The 18,956-nt window shown below is 54.4% G+C and overlaps 2 protein-coding genes across 2 annotated transcripts in view; one reads left to right on the top strand and one right to left on the bottom strand.

The window, feature by feature from the left end:
- The window catches only part of LOC115391097 (zinc finger protein 467-like), a 40,465-nt gene extending 38,893 nt beyond the window's left edge, over positions 1–1,572 (bottom strand). The window contains exon 1 of the mRNA XM_030095201.1: positions 1,114–1,572. Coding sequence (XP_029951061.1) covers positions 1,114–1,411 — 298 coding nt within the window. The 5' untranslated portion in view covers positions 1,412–1,572. The remainder of the gene's footprint in view (positions 1–1,113) is intronic.
- Positions 1,411–14,200, top strand: chchd10 (coiled-coil-helix-coiled-coil-helix domain containing 10). Its single transcript, XM_030094341.1, has 5 exons — positions 1,411–1,702; positions 5,094–5,291; positions 7,461–7,668; positions 13,487–13,628; positions 13,950–14,200. The coding sequence occupies exons 2-5, from the start codon at positions 5,251–5,253 to the stop codon at positions 13,967–13,969; spliced, it is 411 nt and encodes a 136-aa protein (XP_029950201.1). The 5' UTR covers positions 1,411–1,702; positions 5,094–5,250; the 3' UTR covers positions 13,970–14,200.
- Positions 14,201–18,956: the final 4,756 nt, after the last annotated feature.

Raw genomic sequence — 18,956 nt, 5'->3', positions numbered from 1 at the left:
GACGAGGTCAGGGGTCAGTGGGAATCTAACTGCTTAATTCCACTGCGTGCGTCTCTGCTCCGCTCAGCTCCGGACCGCTGCGCTCCGGACCGCTCCGTTTGTTCAAAACCCACAGCGTGCGCTTTGCTCCGCTGCGTCTCTATTCCGCCCGGCCGGAGAAGCAGAGCAGCGCATGCGCTATTTCGCATCGACCTCCAAAAGCTGAGCAGTCTGGGCCACACTGGCATCTTTCTCTGTACATCCTGTAGAAAGGATGACTGGGGTCATATAAAATGTTATGATTCTCCACTTCCAAAATCAGCGTCTCTTCATCCTGGTTGTTGTGCTTCAACACGCTGAATTTCATGCAACAGGATGTTGACATTCGGGCCATTCAGAATAAAATGCATACATGGTCCTGAATAGGCTATGTATTTTGTAGAAAACACGAAATTTATGGACAATAGCCTGCAAATGGGCCATATATACAGCTGTGTAAACATTCAGAAACGTTCGACTATAGTTTGATTACAGGCAAAACAGAAGTTTGTCAAAAAAAATTTGATAGTGTGTTTTAATTTTTGTTTGCCCGCTTTTTAAAGTGTATATTTTAATCAGTATGGTACGTCTATTCGTGATATATCCGACAATTAATGTGACGGAAAAAAAAAAGTCTTTTAACAGTTTAAAGTTTTTAATAAAGACAAAATGATTTTATTTTGTATAAAACCGGAGGTTGTTGGAGTTCTCTTTCCTGTTTAGTGCATCTGAACTGTGGAAATTTATGCGTACGGAGACCTGACGGACCGGACCGGAGAGAAAAATAGACCTCGGCTCTATTTTGGACTGACGGAGCGGAGCGGAGCGCAGCGGAGCGGAGCGGACCGGAGCAGAACGGAGGCTATGAAATCAGCTACAGTCATTAAACTAGCAACGTATTTGCTGCGGCGGTCGGACCGGAGCTGAGCTGAGCGCAGACGGAGCGGACCGGAGGATGTGGAATTTAGGGGTAACCCTCAGCTCGCTCACAGCCGCTCCTCCAGGCGGTCTCGGGTTTGGACTCGGGTCTGTGGACTCTGTTAAAACTGCGTCTGGCGGTACAGCCGAGGCGTCCCGGGGACCGGGTGGACCTACCGGGAGGAGAGTTCCTGCTGTGCCGCGGGAGGAGGCGGACTCCGGGGAAGCGGCTGCCCCCCCCGCCCCCTCCGCCCCCCGCCTCCCTCGTCCTCTCGGCGCGGTACCGGGCGACCTGCAGCTCCAGCAGCCTCATCTTCCGCCGCAGGAAGTCGTTCTCCTTCTGGCTCCGGGACGCCTCCAGCCGGACCACCGCGTAGCCGTCCTCCACCGCCCTGCAGATCTCCGCCACGGCGGCGTTGGCCAGCACCTCCATGATGGAGGCGATCTGGGAGTGGAGGTCCGCGGCCGTCGACATGGCTCCGGCCGCCGGGTGAAGCGCCGTCGCGCGGCGGGCAGTGTGGAAGACCGGGCTCTGCTACCGGGGACGCATTCCAGAGTTTATATTCCAGAGGAGAACCTGAAGAACAGCGCCGACATGGAACCCGAAACTCCACCTCCTGCAGGCTGCAGCGCCCCCGGCGGCCTGGGGTGGAACTTCTTCCTCTCGTTCGTTATTGGCGGCTGGCCACCGTGTTGGGGCACTACCGCCACCCGCTGGGCTGGAGTGTTACTGCAGACTGCTCAGCCGAAGCTCGATCTGCATTCGGTAAGGTTTTCATGCACAACTCAGATTCTCGTAAAAATCTAAATAAAGCTCTCTGTATTTCCCCGGAAGAATCTGCCAGCAGCGTCTCCACTGTAACAGTGTTTTTTCTTTTGCTATAGCAGCACTCGTCGCTCTTTGCTCTGCGTGTTGCTCACACTGCAGCCGTCTCTGGCTGATCTCAGTACATACCTGTTCCAGTTTAATGCTGGCCTATTTTAGCTATAGAGTAATTTAAACCCGTATGGCCAATTCTCATTCTTGACAATATAATTTTTTCTCTGGGGTTTCCACTTGTTGCTCTTTTCATTGCGTCTTTACTTGTATGTTATACAGATGTGGTCCTGTGTAGGGCTGCATGATTTTGACAAAAAACCTAATTGCGATTTTTCTGACCAATAATGCGATTGCGTTTCGATTTACAATTTTCACATTTTATTCTTTCAAATGCAGAAAACAGCTAAAATTATGGTAAAAGTAATTCTTGTTACTTTTACATGGTCTTGCTCAAGTTGACACATAAAATAACACATAATGTAAACTGACTGGACGAAGCTTCAGGCAGCAGCAGCGAGACGCCACCATGTCTGCGTCACGTTTGGAAAAAACGAGTGCCTTGTTTTAATGAAATAAAATAATCAAAACCCAATGCTGTCCAAACTGTAACTCAATACTGGCCTTGCTTGCATGGTTCACAGAACATTACTTAGACAACAGTTTTCAACGTGAAATAAATGGAAATTAAAAACCAGAACCGCAAATAGGCGCCACTGTGAAACCAACTTCAACTCGCAAAAAAAAAAGAAAGAAAAAAAACTCGCCAGCCTCTACAGATAAAGGGTAAAAAAATAATCCTTATTGCTGTAATATTCTTAGATCACAGTCAGATTAGTCATCCTGCTCTGGTCGTCTTCCTCTCATTCTTGGGCTGCAGCTTCATGTTTTCATGGAGAGAGAGAGAGCATCACATGAGGGCTGTGGGGCGATCGGGGGAGAGAGAGAATAACCTGCGACTCGTCCACGTTTCTGTTCATGTCCTGCTGGTCAGTGGTGTTGGTGCAGCTCAGTGTTTCCTCTGATCAGGCTGCTGCAGGCGACACCATCACATCTGGCTCCGCCCCGTTTTTTTCAAACCCAAAGTCAGTCCAAACAATGGAACTACACTTCTTTTTTGATACCAGCTGCTCCGCCCCTCTTCTGTTCTGCTCCTCTCTGCTCCACCCTTTTCCAGTCTGGTCCATCGTTTAGACTGCTCCACTCCACCCTGCTCCACCCTGCTGAGCTGTACTCCACCCTGCTCCACCCTGCTGCCCTGCTCCACCCTGCTCCACCCTGCTGCCCTGTACTCCACCCTGCTGCCCTGTACTCCACCCTGCTGCCCTGTACACCACCCTGCTCAGCTCCACCCTGCTGCCCTGCTCCATCCTCCTCCACCCTGCTGCCCTGTACTCCACCCTGCTCCACCCTGCTGCCCTGTACTCCACCCTGCTCCACCCTGCTGCCCTGCTCCACCCTGCTCCACCCTGCTCCATCCTCCTCCACCCTGCTCCATCCTGCTGCCCTGCTCCATCCTGCTCCACCCTGCTGCCTTGTACTCCACCCTGCTCCACCCTGCTGCCTTGTACTCCACCCTGCTCCACCCTGCAGTCCTGTACTCCACCCTGCTCCACCCTGATGCCTTGTACTCCATCCTGCTCCACCCTGCTGCCCTGTACGCCACCCTGCTCAGCTCCACCCTGCTGCCCTGCTCCATCCTCCTCCACCCTGCTGCCCTGTACTCCACCCTGCTCCACCCTGCTGCCCTGCTCCACCCTGCTCCACCCTGCTCCATCCTCCTCCACCCTGCTCCACCCTGCTGCCCTGCTCCATCCTGCTCCACCCTGCTGCCTTGTACTCCACCCTGCTCCACCCTGCAGTCCTGTACTCCACCCTGCTCCACCCTGATGCCTTGTACTCCATCCTGCTCCACCCTGCTGCCCTGTACGCCACCCTGCTCCACCCTGCTGCCCTGTACGCCACCCTGCTCCACCCTGCTGCCCTGTACGCCACCCTGCTCCACCCTGCTGCCCTGTACGCCACCCTGCTGCCTCGTACTCCACCCTGCTCCATCCTGCTCCACCCTGCTGCCCTGTACTCCACCCTGCTCCACCCTGATGCCTTGTACTCCACCCTGCTCCACCCTGATGCCCTGTACTCCACCCTGCTCAGCTCCACCCTGCTGCCTCGTACTCCACCCTGCTCCACCCTGCTCCACCCTGCTGCCCTGTACGCCACCCTGCTGCCTCGTACTCCACCCTGCTCCACCCTGCTCCACCCTGCTGCCCTGTACGCCACCCTGCTCCACCCTGCTGCACCCTGCTCCACCCTGCTGCCTCGTACTCCACCCTGCTCCACCCTGCTGCACCCTGCTCCACCCTGCTGCCTTGTACTCCACCCTGCTCCACCCTGCTCCACCCTGCTGCCTCGTACTCCACCCTGCTGCCCTGTACGCCACCCTGCTCCACCCTGCTGCCTTGTACTCCACCCTGCTCCACCCTGCTGCACCCTGCTCCACCCTGCTGCCTCGTACTCCACCCTGCTCCATCCTGCTCCACCCTGCTGCCTTGTACTCCACCCTGCTCCACCCTGCTCCACCCTGATTCCCTGTACTCCACCCTGCTCAGCTCCACCCTGCTGCCCTGTACGCCACCCTGCTCCACCCTGCTGCCTTGTACTCCACCCTGCTCCACCCTGCTGCACCCTGCTCCACCCTGCTGCCTCGTACTCCACCCTGCTCCATCCTGCTCCACCCTGCTGCCCTGTACGCCACCCTGCTCCACCCTGCTCCACACTCACCAGGCTGATGTGAGCTGCCAGGAGTCTGCAGGTCGCTCAGGATCACATCTTTAAACTGAAAGTCTTTCTGTCTTTACACTGTCTTTCATATTTGTAAAAACAAAGTGCTTCACAAATAAAGTTTGATTTGATTTCAGTTTCAGTTTATTTTATTTTTGAAAAGGGACGGTGTACAGTAGACATGATCCTTCAGAAAAAGGGAAAGATGCCTGTACCAGGTTGTAGCACACTGCTATTTTCCGCCTGATTTGATTTGATTGGACAGTCTCCACTTCAGCTGCGAAACGGCAGGATCAAATGATTCACCTTTATTTCTGTTCAGTTTGATATTCACAGGTGTTTCTCCATGAAAGAATTTAGGATGTATTTTATGTCAATATCTGCAGCTGAAAACAACACAAGAAACTGTCAGAACCCGGAGAACGTTCTCCCGGTTCTGTCCTAGAACCCGGAGAACGTTCTCCTGGTTCTCTCCTGGGACCCGGAGAACGTTCTCCCGGTTCTCTCTCCACCTTTGTATTCTCAGAATGTCAGCTTTTATCTATTTCTCTCTCATTAGTGACGTCACGAGAAGCGCAGCCCCTCCTGTTGACATCTCGCGAGATTTGCGTTCATTCAGTCGCGAGACGTGGAGCTGTCCGACAGAAGGTCAGCGCGAGGACGGAGCGCGGCGTCGTCCCAGTGTCTCCAGAAGCGTCCCGGACCCGGTAGAAGCCATGGCCAGAGGCAGCCGCGGCCGCCCGGCGGCCCCCAGCAGGTAGGCCGCTCCCCGCTGCCCGCTGCCCGCTGCCCGCTCCCCGCTCCCCTCCGCGCGTGACAGACAGGAGCAGGACGGGCGCGTGAGCCGCGTGTTGGACGCGCTGTGGAGCCAGCTGGAGGGTCCGCTTTCTCCAAGGACACGGACACGGGCGCGCGCGCGCGCGCGCGCGTTCAGTCCTGAGTAATCTTGGGTAAATAAGGTGAAGTTGATCTCATCACTGCAGCGGCTTCTGCTCATGTTGACTTTCTCTCAGGGACAGAAAGTCACGGCTTCCTGTGGGGACAGGGGGACAGGAAGACAGGGGGACAGGAGGACAGGAAGACAGGGGGACAGGAAGACAGGGGAACAGGAGGACAGGGGGACAGGACCCTGATGTGAGGGGCTCATTGGGACGTTGATGCAGTGGCTTCATGCTCACAGCGAGACGCTAAATTAAAAGATGTCCTGAAGCCCTGAAGCTGAGGAGGAGGAGGAGGGAGAGCCTTCCTCCCGCTGGGTCAGGTGACTCGCCTCTGAAGGCGCCGCCGGCGGGATTCCTCACATCATCACTGGTGTTTAGAATATTATGGGCAGAAAATAAATGTCTCCAGAATTCCCAGAGAGCTCCATCAACACACCAGAGCTGGTTGTTAACGGGATTCCAGCAGCTCGGCAGAAGACCGGGTTTGTTGGAAGAGGGGAGGGTGTTTTCAAAGATATTTCAAACCAGCTTTCTGCCAGGAGAAGTAGAATTTACTGAAGAACTGCAGGCTGTATTTTGACCATGGCGGATGTGAAAGTCCATGATGTGAGATGTCCTCAGCTCCGGATCGGCCTGAAACATGAATTCCTCACTACTGACTTTTCATGCAGGTACATCCAGGTGCGCTGGCATCCGTGTGACGCCGGGTTCACACTGGCTGCGGTCCGGCTCTGGTCCGGTTCACCGCAGCACCAATTCACACCGCCTGCGGTTACTCTGCAGTCCGCTGGAGGAGGTTGCCAGATCTGTCGCCGTCCCCCGTAAACAATATGAAAGCTGTATAACTCAATAGAAAGCAGCCCAAAACCGCCATCTCGGCTGAAAATACACGCTAAAACTGTATTTGTGTAATAAAGAACTCGTCATAAACACATCATCATTTCATCAGCCCGTCCGACGTGTTCAAAAAAGACGCTTGATTTGGCAGAATCCCGCCCAATCTGGCAACACGGAGCCGCTCCTGTCAGAGAGTGTTTGGAGTCGTTTGACTTTCCTGCAGTAGAAGAACAAACCGCTCGTCCTTCTAAAGCGTATCATGACGACATCACCTTTGTTCTGGTTTCTATCAGAAGAAGTAAAAAATAGAATATTCAGGCAAAAACACGACAGATTTAATTTGAAGTCATTTATTTTGTAACATATCGCGTTTCCTTCCGGCGCCGACTTGCTTCTGTCTGGGTTGACGCGGTAGAGCTGCGGGTCCGGAACAACAGGATCCTCCTGGAAAGAGACTGGAGCTCCGCAGAGGCTCCGGAGCCGGACCGGAGCCGGACCGCGGCCAGACCGGAGCCGGACCGGAGCCGAGCCGGACCGCGGCCAGGCCGGAGCCGGACCGGAGCCGGACCGCGGCCAGGCCGGAGCCGGACCGCGGCCAGGCCGTGGCCAGGCCGGAGCCGGACCGCGGCCAGGCCGGAGCCGGACCGGAGCCGGACCAGAGCCGGACCGGAGCCAGACCGGGGCCGGACCGGAGCCGGATCGGAGCCGGACCGGAGCCGGACCGGGGCCGGACCGGGGCCGGACCGGAGCCGGACCGGGGCCGGACCGGAGCCGGACCGCGGCCGGACCACGGCCGGTGTGCACCGCAGCATTGATTGTAATGACCATGGATGAGCTGCGGAGTGCTCTCAGCATCCAGTGGGCATCGGGGCTGGGTGCCGGAGCGTGGTCAGGTCCAGTGCTGATTGAGGTTAGTTTAGAAAGCTTCATGTGGAAACTGGACAGTTTCTCCAGACAGAAGGAATCCTTCCTGCTGCAGCCGGACCGGATTCCGCGGTGGTCGTAGAAGACTCTGGTTTTCTGTGGGATTCTGTCACCGGAGGAAAGACGTGACGGGGTTCATGCCGTGGCTCTGCAGGAAGGAGGTGGGGGACGTCCCGCAGCGTTGGGCTTCACCAGCTGACTCTGTTTCCTTGTCGTCTCTGCAGCTCGGCGCCGTCCTACGCCCCGGCCCCCGCCCCGGCCCCCGCCCCGGCCCCGGCCCAGGGACCCGGCCTCATGGCTCAGATGGCCACCACGGCGGCGGGCGTGGCCGTGGGCTCCGCCGTGGGCCACGTGATGGGCAGCGCTCTGACGGGGGCATTCGGTGGAGGCGGCGGAAGCGGAAGCCCGGAGCCGGTCAAGCCGGCCTATCAGGTAGGAGCCCGCGGCGCGGCGTGGAGCGTCGCAGCGTCTCCATGGAGATCTCATTCTGGAAAACCCCTGCCTCTGTCTGTTCCTCCCCTCCTGACCGCCACAAGGTGGCGCTGGAGGCACTGGCTGTCCCCCTGTGTGCAGTCCAGCAGTGAACCTGGGAACCCTGGTGGACTGGAAAGGTTTAGTGTCGTTCCAGTCCACCAGGGTTCCCAGGTCCTGGTGTCACTTCAGGTCTGGCTCCTCTTTTCTTCTAAGTTCACCTGCTAGACTGAAGGACCAGTCCACACGCTGGTAGATCCGGGACCAGTCCACATGCTGGTAGATCCAGGACCAGTCCACATGCTGGTAGATCCAGGACCAGTCCACATGCTGGTAGATCCAGGACCAGTCCACATGCTGGTAGATCCGGGACCAGTCCACACGCTGGTAGACTTCGGGACCAGTCCACACGCTGCTAGATCCGGGACCAGTCCACACGCTGCTAGATCCTGGACCAGTCCACATGCTGGTAGATCCAGGACCAGTCCACATGCTGGTAGATCCAGGACCAGTCCACATGCTGGTAGATCCAGGACCAGTCCACATGCTGGTAGATCCAGGACCAGTCCACATGCTGGTAGATCCGGGACCAGTCCACACGCTGGTAGACTTCGGGACCAGTCCACACGCTGCTAGATCCGGGACCAGTCCACATGCTGGTAGATCCAGGAACAGTCCACACGCTGCTAGATCCTGGACCAGTCCACATGCTGGTAGATCCAGGACCAGTCCACATGCTGGTAGATCCAGGACCAGTCCACATGCTGGTAGATCCGGGACCAGTCCACACGCTGGTAGACTTCGGGACCAGTCCACATGCTGCTAGATCCGGGACCAGTCCACACGCTGCTAGATCCGGGACCAGTCCACACGCTGCTAGATCCGGGACCAGTCCACACGCTGCTAGATCCTGGACCAGTCCACACGCTGCTAGATCCTGGACCAGTCCACACGCTGGTAGATCCTGGACCAGTCCACACGCTGCTAGATCCGGGACCAGTCCACACGCTGCTAGATCCGGGACCAGTCCACACGCTGCTAGATCCTGGACCAGTCCACACGCTGGTAGATCCTGGACCAGTCCACACGCTGCTAGATCCGGGACCAGTCCACACGCTGCTAGATCCTGGACCAGTCCACACACTGGTAGATCCTGGACCAGTCCACACGCTGCTAGATCCGGGACCAGTCCACACGCTGCTAGATCCGGGACCAGTCCACACGCTGCTAGATCCGGGACCAGTCCACACGCTGCTGGATCCTGGACCAGTCCACACGCTGGTAGATCCGGGACCAGTCCACACGCTGGTAGATTTCGGGACCAGTCCACACGCTGGTAGACTTCGGGACCAGTCCACATGCTGGTAGATCCGGGACCAGTCCACATGCTGGTAGATCCGGGACCAGTCCACATGCTGGTAGATCCGGGACCAGTCCACATGCTGGTAGATCCTGGACCAGTCCACACGCTGCTAGATCCGGGACCAGTCCACATGCTGGTAGATCCGGGACCAGTCCACACGCTGGTAGATCCGGGACCAGTCCACACGCTGCTAGATCCGGGACCAGTCCACACCCTGCTAGATCCGGGACCAGTCCACACGCTGCTAGATCCTGGACCAGTCCACACGCTGCTAGATCCGGGACCAGTCCACACGCTGCTAGATCCGGGACCAGTCCACACGCTGCTAGATCCGGGACCAGTCCACACGCTGCTAGATCCGGGACCAGTCCACACGCTGGTAGATCCGGGACCAGTCCACACGCTGCTAGATCCGGTACCAGTCCACACGCTGCTAGATCCGGGACCAGTCCACATGCTGGTAGATCCGGGACCAGTCCACACGCTGGTAGATCCGGGACCAGTCCACACGCTGGTAGATCCGGGACCAGTCCACACGCTGGTAGATCCGGGACCAGTCCACACGCTGGTAGATCCGGGACCAGTCCACACGCTGCTAGATCCGGGACCAGTCCACATGCTGCTAGATCCTGGACCAGTCCACACGCTGGTAGACTTCGGGACCAGTCCACACGCTGCTAGATCCGGGACCAGTCCACACGCTGCTAGATCCTGGACCAGTCCACACGCTGGTAGACTTCGGGACCAGTCCACACGCTGGTAGACTTCGGGACCAGTCCACATGCTGGGAGACTTCGGGACCAGTCCACATGCTGGTAGATCCGGGACCAGTGAACACACTGCTAGATCCGGGACCAGTCCACACGCTGGTAGACTTCGGGACCAGTCCACACGCTGCTAGATCCGGGACCAGTCCACACGCTGGTAGATCCGGGACCAGTCCACACGCTGCTAGATCCGGGACCAGTCCACACGCTGCTAGATCCGGGACCAGTCCACACGCTGCTAGATCCGGGACCAGTCCACATGCTGCTAGATCCTGGACCAGTCCACACGCTGGTAGACTTCGGGACCAGTCCACACGCTGGTAGACTTCGGGACCAGTCCACACGCTGCAAGATCCGGGTCCAGTCCACACGCTGCTAGATCCGGGACCAGTCCACATGCTGGGAGACTTCGGGACCAGTCCACATGCTGGTAGATCCGGGACCAGTCCACACGCTGGTAGACTTCGGGACCAGTCCACACGCTGCTAGATCCGGGACCAGTCCACACGCTGCTAGATCCGGGACCAGTCCACACGCTGCTAGATCCGGGACCAGTCCACACGCTGCTAGATCCGGGACCAGTCCACACGCTGCTAGATCCGGGACCAGTCCACACGCTGCTAGATCCGGGACCAGCCCACACGCTGCTAGATCCGGGACCAGTCCACACACTGGTAGATCCGGGACCATTCCACACGCTGGTAGATCCGGGACCAGTCCACATGCTGGTAGATCCAGGAACAGTCCACACGCTGCTAGATCCGGGACCAGTCCACACGCTGCTAGATCCGGGACCAGTGCACACGCTGCTAGATCCGGGACCAGTCCACATGCTGCTAGATCCGGGACCAGTCCACACGCTGCTAGATCCGGGACCAGTCCACACGGTGCTAGATCCGGGACCAGTCCACACGCTGGTAGATCCGGGACCAGTCCACACGCTGGTAGATCCGGGACCAGTCCACACGCTGGTAGATCCGGGACCAGTCCACACGCTGCTAGATCCGGGACCAGTCCACACGCTGCTAGATCCGGGACCAGTGCACACGCTGCTAGATCCGGGACCAGTCCACACGCTGCTAGATCCGGGACCAGTCCACACGCTGCTAGATCCGGGACCAGTCCACACGCTGGTAGACTTCGGGACCAGTCCACATGCTGCTAGACTTCACACTGTGAGTCAGAGCTGCCAAGGTCAAACTGGCGGCCCGTGGGCCACTTTTGGCCCGTGAACAATAATATGGGGCCCTCCAGATGGTTGAACTGAGGCAGCTGCTGGGTGGAGGCAGTGACTCCGCCCACTATCCTGTCAGGATCAGCTCTTCCTCAACATCCATCACCTGTGGAACACCTGGAACCAGGATCGGGGGGGGTGAAATTCATCCCGGGAGCCGCGTATGGAGACCCGTTTTATCCGATAATATGAAGAGCAGGTGGGGGGTGGGGGGTGGGGGGTGCTCGTGCTTCGATTCGCAGACCGGGAGCAAATATATAACATACCGGGAGAGCGGACACGCACACGGGCCGTCGGAGCCGGGGGTGTCGGGTGGGGGGGGGGGGGGATAGACTGCACCGGCCCGGAACACACCGGCCGTTCGGGAAACCTCCCGATTCCACCCTGCCTGGAACCCTCTGATCCAGACTCTGATCCAGAGAACTCCCCGCAGCTCCTGCTGCCTTCAGGGACACTTCGTAAAAGCAGCCTGCTGTTGGACACCGCTGGTCTCTCAGTCAGCTGTTAGCTTGGCTGTTAGCTTAGCTGTTAGCCACCAACGAACTAAATATCAATCAATTACTGATCAACAGATTGATTGATATCTGAGCGGCGTAGCGGTGGCTTGGAGAGAAGGAGGGGAACGTTGTTCTGGTAGGTGTAGTTTCTTGTTCTGGTGTTTATCTTCATGTGGTTGTTCAGGGGTCAGGGTGTTGATCAGCTGTGAGGCGTTCAGGGTCCAAAGTCACAGTCCGGCTCTTTTCAGATCAGAGATCTGGTCAAACATCTGTAAAGACTCCCAGTCGGCGCTTCTATATACGAGGGCTACCCAAAAGAAACCGGAATTTGGTCAGAAAACAATATTAATAATGAGTTTGGACTTCTGGCCGTCAGATGTGCTGCAGGTAAGTCTCGTGCACATCTGTGAGAAATCTGAGCTCCCAGAGTGACGCTGACGCCTGTCAGGCACTATTTATAGCAACAGAGTGCAGCGGCGGTCTGCGCTTTTTCCAAAATGGCGACATTGACTGTGAAGCCAGAGCAGCGCAAACATTAAATTCTGCTTTTTGCTGGAAAAACAGCAGCAGAAACACTCAGCTTGTTGCAGCAAGCCTACAAGGATGATGCTCTGGGGAAGACTCAGGTCCATGAGTGGTCCGGGGGTCTGAGACGGGCCAGATGTTGGCGCGTCAGGTCCGCTCAGCGTGAAAACAATGCTGAGCTGCTTCTCGGCTGTCCAGGGTAAAGGTAAGAGCTGAAGGGACAGCGGTTTGCAGATGTGGAGGAGGTGACAGACAAATCACAGCCGGCCCTGAATGGCACAATTACGCAGGGGTCTGACGACACGTTGGTGAAGTGGGAGACACGGCTGGAGCGCTGCATCAATGCGGATGGAGATTATTTTGAAGGCGACGGTGATGTTTTATTTTGAAATGTCAGAAATAAAAAGTTAGTCAAATTCCGGATTCTTTTGGGTCCCCCCTCGGATGTTGGTTTCTCAGGAAAAGGATCGTTCACAACATGGGAATGGTTCTAAGATGTTGGAAATACAGAACTATGATTATTTATTATGAAGTTCTTTCCACATTTCACACATTCTTGTCTTAAAGACAGTTTGTTGAACAGGTTGGTGACTGCAGACAGCAGCAGGAGCTCCAGGCTGCTGCTGTCAGCTGATTCACAATTCAGCTGATTGTTTTTTTTTTTCTTTTTGACTCTACTGAGTGAAGCAGGAGACAGATTCGAATAGAAACATTACCTTCAATTATGTGTGCGTGATTGAAGAGCCAAAACAAAAACTGACCCGACAGCAAGTCAAGGTCCCGACCCTGCTCCACAGGCAGCGACGGCTGCTCCCCCCAGTGTCACCGTGCTTCTAGGGGTGGGAGAATTCCCCCCGGACCTCCCAGCAGACCGTGACCTGGACCTCTTGTCTTTGAGTGGTGCACAGCAGCCCCGCTGCCCCCCCCAGAAACGCTCCGGCACTAGGACTCGAGGAAGTGCCCCCCGTGCGCCGCCCGCCCAGAGCCTTTCTTATGTTGTGTGAAACAGAAATAACTGCTTTAACAGAAACATGTTTTGTTTCGTATTATAGAAAAAAACCTCCGTGTACAAGAATTGTTCATTCCCGTCCACAAACCTGAGAACCGTTTGTACATCGGAGCCTTTCTGAAAGCGGCTCTTCCCCTGTTTTATTGAACTGAATGTCTTTCTGTCTGTCAGTCAGCTGTTTGTGCTCCAGACCAGGACCTGGAGAAGAGCAAATAAACAATGAATGAATGAGTGATTATTTCTGGTTATCTTCTTGTTACATGGATACATGTATTCAGTCTATAACTGAGTTTTTATTGATCTCGATGCTCCTTTTCTAATCAGCACCTGCATAAATGTCGGCTTCTTATGGCTGTTATCTTTACTGCCCCTCCCCCCCTCCAGGAGCCCCCCCGGCCTGCTGCAGCCCCGCCCGGCCCCTGTCACTTCGAGGTCAAGCAGTTCCTGGACTGTGCCACCAACCAGTCGGACCTGACTCTGTGTGAAGGCTTCAACGAGGCTCTCAAGCAGTGCAAGTTCTCCCATGGTGAGGCGCCCGGTCCGCCGCCGCCCGGTCCGCCGCCGCCCGGTCCCCCGCCGCCCTGTCCCCCGCCGCCCTGTCCCCCGCCGCCCGGTCCCCCGCCGCCCTGTCCCCCGCCGCCCTGTCCCCCGCCGCCCGGTCCCCCGCCGCCCTGTCCCCCGCCGCCCGGTCCCCCGCCGCCCTGTCCCCCGCCGCCCGGTCCCCCGCCGCCCTGTCCCCCGCCGCCCGGTCCCCCGCCGCCCTGTCCCCCGCCGCCCTGTCCCCCGCCGCCCTGTCCCCCGCCGCCCGGTCCATGTTAGTGACACAAACGTTCTCTGTTTCCTGCAGGCGTGACGTCGCTGGTTTGAAGGCTGTCTGATGGTCTGATGGTCTGATATGGTCTGATGGTCTGATGGGGTCTGATGGTCTGATGGGGTCTGGACGGGCCGGATGCAGACGTGAAGCTCAAGTCGTAGCCTGGATTCTCATGTTCCGCTGGACGTGAGACGGACAGCGCCACGCCTCGGTGGACTGAGTTGGACTGAGTTGTACGAGAGGCTTCTGAATGTAGTGATCTTGTAATAAACAGCTGCTGTCTCCCTGGTGGTCCTTCACTCTTTACCTGCTCACATTTCAGATTATATTTGATCCATTTCATTTTGGTCTTTCAATCAAGACACACATGCAGCCCTCAAGAAAATGCATTTTTGAGTTTAAAGAGAAAAAAAAAAAAGGTCCTCCGACAGTCGGCTTTGACAGATTCAGTCCCTGGTCCTGAACCTGGACAAAGTCCACAGGAAGGACGCCACAGCTGGAGGACGCTGCTGTTGTCCACCTCCGAGCCTGGCTGTCGCTCTGCAGCTTCTCGCCGCTCCTGCTCCATCTGGGAATCTTTAAACGTCACAGTTGGTTAGCCTCGGCTTGTTCAGCACCACCAGCACCTCCTGTTTTCACCAAACCCCCTTTTCCACTGTCTGAATCCTGTGGCTAGCTTAGCATTAGCATTGTCCCCTCCTCCCTCCCGCTTTGTGTTTGGTGGCTTCTTCCTCCAGCAGTGACAACAGTAACCGTGGTTTGATGCTTCAGAGGAGAGGCTCAACGCCCCAGCTAGCGGCTAGTGCTAACGTAGTCTGTGGGAGGGGCCAACCGAGCTCAAGCGGTTCTGTTAGCGGTCCTCCAGTTGGTGGTTCTGATTTATCTGACATGGAGCTGATTTCAACATGAAGGTCAACATTGTTGGGTTGGATTCATATCAAACCAGATACAATCTGAGGGGCACCGCAATGTTCAATAACATAAATGCAAGAACTAATTCCAAAGGAAATTGTACTACAGTTGAAGGGGTAAATCTGTGGAACACTCTGGGCAATGAACTAAAAAGAGCAAAGTCTTTGAATATATTCAAAAAAATTATACAAATCAAATCAAATCAAACTTTATTTGTAGTATAGCACTTTTTCATATTAATAAAAACAACGCAAAGTGCTGAACAGTAAAAACGAGTAAAAACCGCAACATTAATAAGTATACACCACACACACACACACACACACACACACACACACACACACACACACACAAATAAACATACTACCAATTCTTGCGCACAGCAAAGCAGAGGAGACATGGCATGGCACTAAGCATCATGGGAAAACACTACCAGTGGGGCCGTTCACACCAGGAGAAGGCGAAGGTCATTAATACTGGGGCTCCAGCGCCCGACCCCCGACCCTGCCAGACCAAGGGACCCCCACACCGAGGTGTGGAGCCCCCCAGGCCAGCCGGGACCAGAGGACCCGAGCACAGTGACCCCAGCAGAGGACCAGGACCAACTCCTGGTGTGGAGGACCCCCTCAGAGTGAAGGACCCCCCCCAGAGTGAAGGACCCCCCCCCCAGAGTGAAGGACCCCCCCCAGAGTGAAGGACCCCCCCCCCCAGAGTGAAGGAACCCCCCTCAGGAACACTGGAGTTCAGCAGCTAAAAACATAAATACATGATACAAAACTAATAAAAAACCAGTAAGATAATATTATAAAGTAAAAAAGTAAAATAAGTTAGAACTACATAATAAGAATAGAACGAATAAATAGGATAAGTAGACTAAAAATGAAGGTTAAAAATGAAGAATCCTGAGGTTCTCTGGTCCTGAGGTTCTCTGGTCCTGAGGGTCTCCAGCAGGCTGTTCCACAGGCGGGGCTGTAGTGGGGGGGTCTTGGTTCTGGTTTTAGGCACACATTAGGCCGCTGCCAGAGGACCTCAGGGCCCCGAGGGTGGATATGGTAAAACCAGATCAGCTGGATAAGAAGGAGCGAGGCCGTTCAGACATCTGGAGACTGATGAGAGAACTTTAACATCCACCCTGAAGCCACAGGGAGCCAATGAGCGACTGTAAGACCGCTGTAATGTGGCTCCGCCCCCTGGTCCTCGTCAGCACGGCGGCTGAGTTTTGTAACAGTTGTAGGTTTGAAATGTCCTTTTTGTTTCAGACCAGAGAGCAAGGCATTACAGTAATCTAACCTACAGGAGATAAAAGCTGCATTAGCGCCTCCTGCTGGCTGAGAGAGAAACGGGCGACTCTGGCTTTACTCTTAAGATGATAAAATCCAATCTTATTTATGTTTTTAATGTGTGGAATAAAATGTAGCTCAGAGTCAAAAATCACGCCCAGGTTCTTCACTGATTGTTCTGGTTTAAAATCTGATCATTTTGGTAAAAGTTTCTCTCTCTGACCTTCAGGACCGAAAACTAAAACCTCAGTCTGGTACTGGTGGAGCTGCAGGAAATTCACTGCATCCATGACTTGATGTCTGAAATACAGTTAAAAAGGGTTTCTATTGGCCTGGAGTCACCAGGAGACACGGCGATGAACGGCTGAGTGTCGTCAGCGTAACCATGGAAACTGATGAACAGCTGAGTGTCGTCAGCGTAACCATGGAAACTGATGAACAGCTGAGTGTCGTCAGCGTAACCATGGAATGATGAACAGCTGAGTGTCGTCAGCGTAACCATGGAAGCTGATGAACAGATGAGTGTCGTCAGCGTAACCATGGAAACTGATGAACAGCTGAGTGTCGTCAGCGTAACTATGGAAACTGATGAACAGCTGAGTGTCGTCAGCGTAACCATGGAAACTGATGAACAGCTGAGTGTCGTCAGCGTAACCATGGAAGCTGATGAACAGCTGAGTGTCCTCAGCGTAACCATGGAAACTGATGAACAGCTGAGTGTCGTCAGCGTAACCATGGAAACTGATGAACAGCTGAGTATCGTCAGTGTAACCATGGAAACTAATGAACGGCTGAGTGTCGTCAGCATAGCTATGGAAACTGATGAACAGCTGAGTGTCGTCAACGTAGCTATGGAAACTGATGAACAGCTGAGTGTCGTCAGCGTAACCATGGAAACTGATGAACAGCTGAGTGTCGTCAACGTAGCTATGGAAACTGATGAACAGCTGAGTATCGTCAGTGTAACCATGGAAACTAATGAACGGCTGAGTGCCGTCAGCGTAGCTATGGAAACTGATGAACAGCTGAGTGTCGTCAACGTAGCTATGGAAACTGATGAACAGCTGAGTGTCGTCAGCGTAACCATGGAAACTGATGAACAGCTGAGTGTCGTCAGCGTAACCTTGGAAGTTGATGAACAGATGAGTGTCGTCAGCGTAACCATGGAAACTGATGAACAGCTGAGTGTCGTCAGCGTAACTATGGAAACTGATGAACAGCTGAGTGTCGTCAGCGTAGCTATGGAAACTGATGAACAGCTGAGTGTCGTCAGCGTAACCATGGAAACTGATGAACAGCTGAGTGTCGTCAGCGTAACCATGGAAGCTGATGAACAGCTGAGTGTCCTCAGCGTAACCATGGAAACTGATGAACAGCTGAGTGTCGTCAGCGTAACCATGGAAACTGATGAACAGCTGAGTATCGTCAGTGTAACCATGGAAACTAATGAACGGCTGAGTGTCGTCAGCATAGCTATGGAAACTGATGAACAGCTGAGTGTCGTCAACGTAGCTATGGAAACTGATGAACAGCTGAGTGTCGTCAACGTAGCTATGGAAACTGATGAACAGCTGAGTGTCGTCAGCGTAGCTATGGAAACTGATGAACAGCTGAGTGTCGTCAGCGTAGCTATGGAAACTGATGAACAGCTGAGTGTCATCAGCGTAACTATGGAAACTGATGAACAGCTGAGTGTCGTCAGCGTAACCATGGAAACTGATGAACAGCTGAGTATCGTCAGCGTAACCATGGAAACTGATGAACAGCTGAGTATCGTCAGCGTAACCATGAAAACTGATGAGCAGCTGAGTGTCGTCAGCATAGCTATGGAAACTGATGAACAGCTGGGTGTCGTCAGCGTAGCTATGGAAACTGATGAACAGCTGAGTGTCGTCATCGTAGCTATGGAAACTGATGAACAGCTGAGTGTCGTCAGCGTAGCTATGGAAACTGATGCCATCCCCTACTGGAAGCATGCAGACATTAAAAAGTATGGGACCTAAAATCGAACCTTGGGGAACCCCACACCTGATTTCATGGGTTCCTGAGGAACAAGTATCCAGACTTACATAAAAACATCAATCTGTGAGAAAAGAACTGAACCAGGTAAGAACAGTACCAGAGAGGCCCACCAGGTGACTCAGTCTGTTTATTAAAATGTGGTGGTCTACTGTATCAAATGCAGCGCTCAGGTCCAGTAGAACCAACACTGTGAGCTTTTTATTATCTAAGTTCCACCTGATATCATTTAAAATCTTTAAAAGGGCGTCTCGGTACTGTGGTTCACTCTAAAACCAGACTGATGTCTTTCTAAAATGTTATTGATCATTAAAAAGTCATTGACTTGGTTAAAAACCAGTCTTTCTAAAACTTTACTTAAAAACGGTCAGTTGGATCCTGGTCTGTAGTTATTAAGAACATTGGGGTCTAAATTGCTCTTCTTCAGAAGGGGCCTCACCACCGCCGTTTTACAGGCAGTGGGGAAGACGCCCGTCTGAAGAGAGCAGTTCATGATATTTAAAATCTGTTCCTCCAGGAATCCATAAAGTGATTTAAACAGTGGTGGGGATGGGATCTAGAAGGCAGGTTGTTGGTTTTACTTGGGAGAAAACTGGACCAAGAGTCCTTCATCAACCAGGTCCAAACTGTCCAGTGTTTCCTCAGACATGGACAACGGTTCAGCTGTGTTCACCGATAAAACCTGTTGGGGTAAAAGACTAGACCTGATGTCCGGGATTTTAGTTCTGAAGTGGTCTGCAGAGTCTTCACAGAGAGCGTCTGTTGGCTCCCTAAAAGCTTTATTAAAATTAGAGCCAGTTAAAATGTAGAAGGTGGAGAAGAGGAAGCG

Source organism: Salarias fasciatus, chromosome 6 (genome assembly GCF_902148845.1).
Source record: "Salarias fasciatus chromosome 6, fSalaFa1.1, whole genome shotgun sequence".
Lineage (NCBI taxonomy): Eukaryota > Metazoa > Chordata > Actinopteri > Blenniiformes > Blenniidae > Salarias > Salarias fasciatus.
The sequence above is the reverse complement of the archived record's forward strand: the minus strand, read 5'-3'. Positions and strand labels throughout refer to the sequence as shown.

What these genes read in the sequence shown, in the direction of transcription:
- chchd10 (XM_030094341.1), top strand. Translation starts at nt 5,251, where the DNA reads ATGGCCAGAGGCAGCCGCGGCCGCCCGGCGGCCCCCAGCAG. An exon ending in CGCCCGGCGGCCCCCAGCAG is followed by an intron (nt 5,292 to 7,460) that starts GTAGGCCGCTCC and finishes TCGTCTCTGCAG; the next exon opens with CTCGGCGCCGTCCTACGCCC. An exon ending in GCAGTGCAAGTTCTCCCATG is followed by an intron (nt 13,629 to 13,949) that starts GTGAGGCGCCCG and finishes TGTTTCCTGCAG; the next exon opens with GCGTGACGTCGCTGGTTTGA.